General features: G+C 55.8%; 1 protein-coding gene across 1 annotated transcript in view; it reads right to left on the reverse strand.

Moving 5' to 3' along the window:
- AIP (AHR interacting HSP90 co-chaperone) overlaps positions 1–4,584 on the reverse strand; it is a 6,560-nt gene extending 1,976 nt beyond the window's left edge. Inside the window, exons 1-2 of the mRNA XM_007450425.1 lie at positions 4,370–4,584; positions 1,195–1,374 (exon numbers count right to left, since the gene is read on the reverse strand). Of these exons, the coding sequence (XP_007450487.1) occupies positions 1,195–1,374; positions 4,370–4,468 (279 nt within the window). The 5' untranslated portion in view covers positions 4,469–4,584. The remainder of the gene's footprint in view (positions 1–1,194; positions 1,375–4,369) is intronic.
- Positions 4,585–4,972: the final 388 nt, after the last annotated feature.

The raw sequence follows: 4,972 nt of genomic DNA on the forward strand, positions 1-4,972 counted from the left end.
ATAGGAGGGCGTTTCCCTCGGGACTCCTCCAGCCTCCCAGCCCTCCAGCCCGGTGCGGGCCTCAGCTCCTGCCACACTTTCTGGCCACCAAACCAAGCCAAGCACCTACCCCCCCAACCTCCACACAAACACACACTCCCGCTGTCAACCGGTCTCCCCTGTCCTTACGAGCCCAGTGGAATTCTTACCTCTGCCCCTCCTCCTTCTCCCAGGCTTGCAGCCCACAAGCTGGGCTCCCCCCCATCACTGGGGTCCTTCCACATTCTGTTCCCAGCGTCTCTTCTGTGCTGCCCCATCCCCACCCCTTTCAGGGCCTATCTCCGAGGTGGGTTTAGGGCAGCAACCTCAAAACCCTCAGGGGAGACCCTCAGGCATAGGGGACCTAGGTTTTTGTTTTTGTTTTTTTTTGGCCACAAGGCTTGTGGGATTTTAGTTCCCCGACCAGGGATTGAACCCGGGGCCACAGCAGTGAAAGCGCTGAGTCCTAACCTCTGGAGCACCAGGGAATTCCTGAGGACCTAGCTTTTGACCTTTCACTAGGAACATCTGCCTGGATGGTGGGAGCCAGACCACCCTCACCCCAGTCTAACCAGCTCCTCTCACTGACCCTGCACAGGGCAGACTGCTCAGCTAACATTCATCCAGCCAGCAGATATGTTCTGTGTCTTGGCTCTGGGCTGGCCCACGCTGTGCATTTTGAAGGTAAACAGGCCCAATCCGTGCCCTGAAGTAGCTTAGATGCAGACAGAGGACCAGATCCTGGCCATGCAGAGCATGAGGGGCTGGAGAACCCAGAGATGGGGTTCAAGTCAACCACCAGTAGTCAGGGAAGGCTTCCTGGGGGTGGTGACCCAGGAATTCAGTTTGAAGTGGGAGGGAGGATCTTGGCCAAGAAAGGGATGGAAACACAGGGAGGTGAGTGGGAGGGAGACCCTGCAGGGCCATGTGAGCATCTATGGCTTACATTTTAGCTCGACAGTGACCGGGAGCCAGAGGGGTTTGAGGTAAGGAGTTGTGTGGGTCATTGCATTTGAGAGCCAGTCCCTGGCTGCAGTCCGGCTAAGGGAGAGGAAAAGGTGGAATAGGGGCCAGGACGCCAGTGTCCTGGTGGTGTGGTGCCCTGGAAGGAGTCGGTGGTGGCCTAGCCATTGGGTGCGGCCAGACAGATGCAGGCAGGCACAGGGCATCGGGTACCTTGACGTCGCAGCAGAACTGGGAGATCTCACCCTCCCGCATGGTGCGCACAATGGTCTCCCACACGGGCAGCTTGAACTTCTTGCCGATGATGAGCTCCATGGGCTTGCCGCGCACCCGGCTGTCATCCAGCACAGTGCCCTCCTCGTCACTGCGCAGAGTCCGGTAGTGGAACGTGGCCTGCGGGCCGCAAGTGGGATCAGACAAGGGCACAGCCTTCCCCCATCCCCCAAGGACAAGCCCAGCTCGCAGCGTGCAGATGGCACAAGGGACAGGGCTCTCCCAGGGGTCACCGCCCAACCTTACACCTGGCTTTACCGCACCACCCAGGTGAGGATACTGTCACCGACAGGGAAGGGGTCCAAATCACATGGCTAGTGGGTGGACGGGCTGGGACAGGAGCCCAAGCAGTCTGGCACTAATCATTCTTTCAACAAATATTTACCGAGCACCTACTATATGCCTGAGCTCTGTGCTAGGCCCAGCAGTGAACAAAACAGACAAAAGTCCCTGCCCCCGTGGAGCTCACATGGAACTTCTAAAGGCAAGAGATGGGCCTCAAAATGTGCCGTGTGAGGTTGAGCTAAGTGCTATGGATCAGAAAACAAAATGCAGCAGGGTAAGGCAGGGTGAGTTTAGGGGGCAGGAGTCTCTGCGAGGACAACATTTAAGCAGAGATCTGAGGATCTGAGGGAGTTCCCTGGCGGTCCAGTAGTTAGGACTCAGTGCTTTCACTGCCGGGACCCGGGTTCGATCCCTGGTTGGGAAACTAAGATCCCACAAGCTGTGCTGTGTGGCCAAAAAAACCCCAGAGATCTGAAGGGAAAAGCAAGCCAGGCAGATGCTGGGGTAGGAAGGGGTGGGAACTTTCTAGGTCAAGAGAATAGCAGGTGCAAAAGCCTTGCAGAGGGACAGTGTGTGGTGTGCTCACAAAACGGGAAGCCAGTGTAGCAGAAGCAGAGTGAACAAGGGCGAGGAGTTATGCATCACGGGGTCACCAGGTCAGCAAGGATGGACCCCACAGAGCCTGCAGGCAGTGGTGAGGAGTTTGTTTTTTCACTCTGAGTTGAGAGCCAGCGGATGGCTCCAAGCAGAGGAGGGACATGATCTGACGTGGGTTCTGCTACTGCTGGGATGAGAACAGGCTGGAGCAGGGGGAGGACAGAAGCAGGAAGGTGGTTACTGCAATAACCCAGGAGAGAGATGATGGCGGCCTGGACCAGGGTGGTAGTGGCAGAAGTGGTGAGAAGTGGTCAGATCACCGGTGTATTCTGAGGATCTTCTGTGGGAAGTGAGAGAACAGGAGGAGCCATGGAGACTGGGAGGTTTTTGGCCTGAACAGCCAAAAGGCTGGAAGTGCCCTTAACTTAGAATGGGAAGGCTTGGGGGGAGCAGGTGAAGTTTGAGGTGCCAACCAGACATCCAGGTGGAGGTGGTGAGTAGGGAGCCGGATATCAACTTTAAAGGAGAGGGAAGGCTAGAGATAGACATCTGGGAGTGGCCCAGGCATGGAGAGGTTTTTAAAAGAGATGAGCCTGGATGAGATCATCTCAGGGCGAGTGAAGAGAGAAGAGGTCTAAACACTGAACCCTCCACAGGATGTGGTTAGAGGAACCCACACTCTTTACCACCACCCCTAGCCACTCCTCTGAGCTCTGTTTCCACGTCAGTAAAATGGGGTCAACTGTAGTACCTATCCCTCTTGTGAGAAGGAAAGAAAATAAACTTGTGAAGCATTTAGCACGGTGCTCATGTGAGCCCTCAATCAATGCTGGTGATTGGTTTTTTAATTTACCTGTACCTGTTCCTTCAGGGTCATTGTTCACAGATCTTCACTATTTTTACAGTGCTCTCTCCAGCTGGTGTCTGTTCCATCCAGGATCTCCCTTGCCAGGACCTTCTTCAAGGCCACCAAGCCCCCAGCCCATGGTGGAATCCACCCACATCCACCTCCCTTCTCACATCTGGGAAAGGATCCCTCTTGGTATCACTGATCACTAGGGCTGTGTAGCTCTGCCTGAAATCACTCACACTGAGCGAGGCTAGGATCTTTACCTGCTGGATCTCGGCACAGTAGCTCTTACTTTTGGTGGCCCCAGTATGTTTTGTTTTGTTTTGTTTTTGAGGTATGTGGGCCTCTCACTGCTGTGGCCTCTCCCGTTGCGGAGCACAGGCTCCAGACACGCAGGCTCAGCGGCCATGGCTCACGGGCCCAGCCGCTCCGCGGCATGTAGGATCTTCCCGGACCGGGGCACGAAGCCGTGTCCCCTGCTTCGGCAGGTGGACTCTCAACCACTGCGCCACCAGGGAAGCCCGGCCCCAGTATGTTTTAAATGTTAAACTGTTGTAGTCATCAACAAGGTATGTCAATTCAGTTATTTTGGGGGCCAGGATCTTTACTCGTTCGCTCAAGATGCGTGTCCTATGTGACTGCTCTGCTGGGCACAGGGGCTGCCCCCAGGAAGCTCCTTACTCTACAGGCAAGTGGCAACAGGGAAAGGCCCTCCAGGAGGAGGGAACTGCATGAGCAGAAGCAGGTAAGCCTGGAGATGTACATTGTTTGGGGGAAGGGGCCGGAGAGGCTGGAGGTGGGGGCCTGGATGTGCAAAGGAGGAAGATGGGAGGCTCTTTATTTCCCAGCCCTTATCTGTCCCGAGCAATGCCACGAAGAGCACTCGGAAGGCTGCCAAAAGGATTCTGGTCTGGCAGACCCAACCTCTGGGCCTGTTTGTTCTCTCGGTTGGTGCGTCGTCCCAGGGCCTCGATTTTCCCATCTAAGAAATGGAGCTGGTCTGTGTTTTCAGAAGACCCTTCCGTCTATAGATTTTGAGCCTTGCAAACCAGGGGGTCCTCCCAGGTTTCCGATTTAGGGTCTTCTCCAGCGCTGGGTCTGTGCAAGCAATAGGGTCAACCCTCCCACCTCCCGCAACCTGTTTATAATGACTGACGGCCTCCCCAACCAATGTGGCCACACGGCCAAGCCAGGGGGCGGGGCAGACGCATCCGAATTCACCCTCTACTTAAATCCAGACCAATCAGCGTCGAGCTCGGCATGTGAGAGGTAGGGTCACCGACCACTGCTATTTGGGCATGCGCAATCTCTCGCCTACAGCCTCTTCCCGCCTCGCATGCACACCGCGCCACGGACGGTTAAGGGAAGGGGATAAACACGAACCTTAGTTCCATCCTGAAAGTCAGGGAGCTCTCCTCGGCCCTCCTCTATCACACGCTTTTGGATCCCGTCCTCCCGGAGTCTTGCGATGATGTCCGCCATCCTCCGTCCCCGCTGCTCTCTTTCGGCAACTTCCGGACTCGCTCGTCAGCTTCCGGACCTGCTTCGTCAACTTCGGCAACTTCCGAACTGGCGCCATTTTGGCTAAGGGCAGACGCCGTAAAGGGCCTGAACGTGGAATCGGACAGTGATTGGTTCTCTGCGCTGCGGCTGAGCGCGCGGGTCTAACCAGGGGCGGGGCCTGAGACTGTCTAGGGGAGGTGAGAGAGGCGGGGCCAGAGTCGGCCGGGCGGGGCGGGGGCGTCCCTAGCAATTGTGTCATTGAACTGATATAGACTGGGCCCTCCCAAGTGGCCGTGTGCCACTCTATTTTAAGTTGTAGGAACAGTATAACAGCGTTACAGAACTAGGATGGAGCGGGGGCTGGGGGCCCGTCGGTAACGCCACCCCCTAAAACTACTATTTTTGTGTATTCCTTTCTGGGTTTTTTCTTTTAGCATACCTAGCACAATAGTCGTGACTTTTGCATCCTGGATTTTTCTCTTT

This window comes from Lipotes vexillifer, unplaced genomic scaffold (genome assembly GCF_000442215.2).
Source record: "Lipotes vexillifer unplaced genomic scaffold, Lipotes_vexillifer_v1.1 scaffold1477, whole genome shotgun sequence".
Lineage (NCBI taxonomy): Eukaryota > Metazoa > Chordata > Mammalia > Artiodactyla > Lipotidae > Lipotes > Lipotes vexillifer.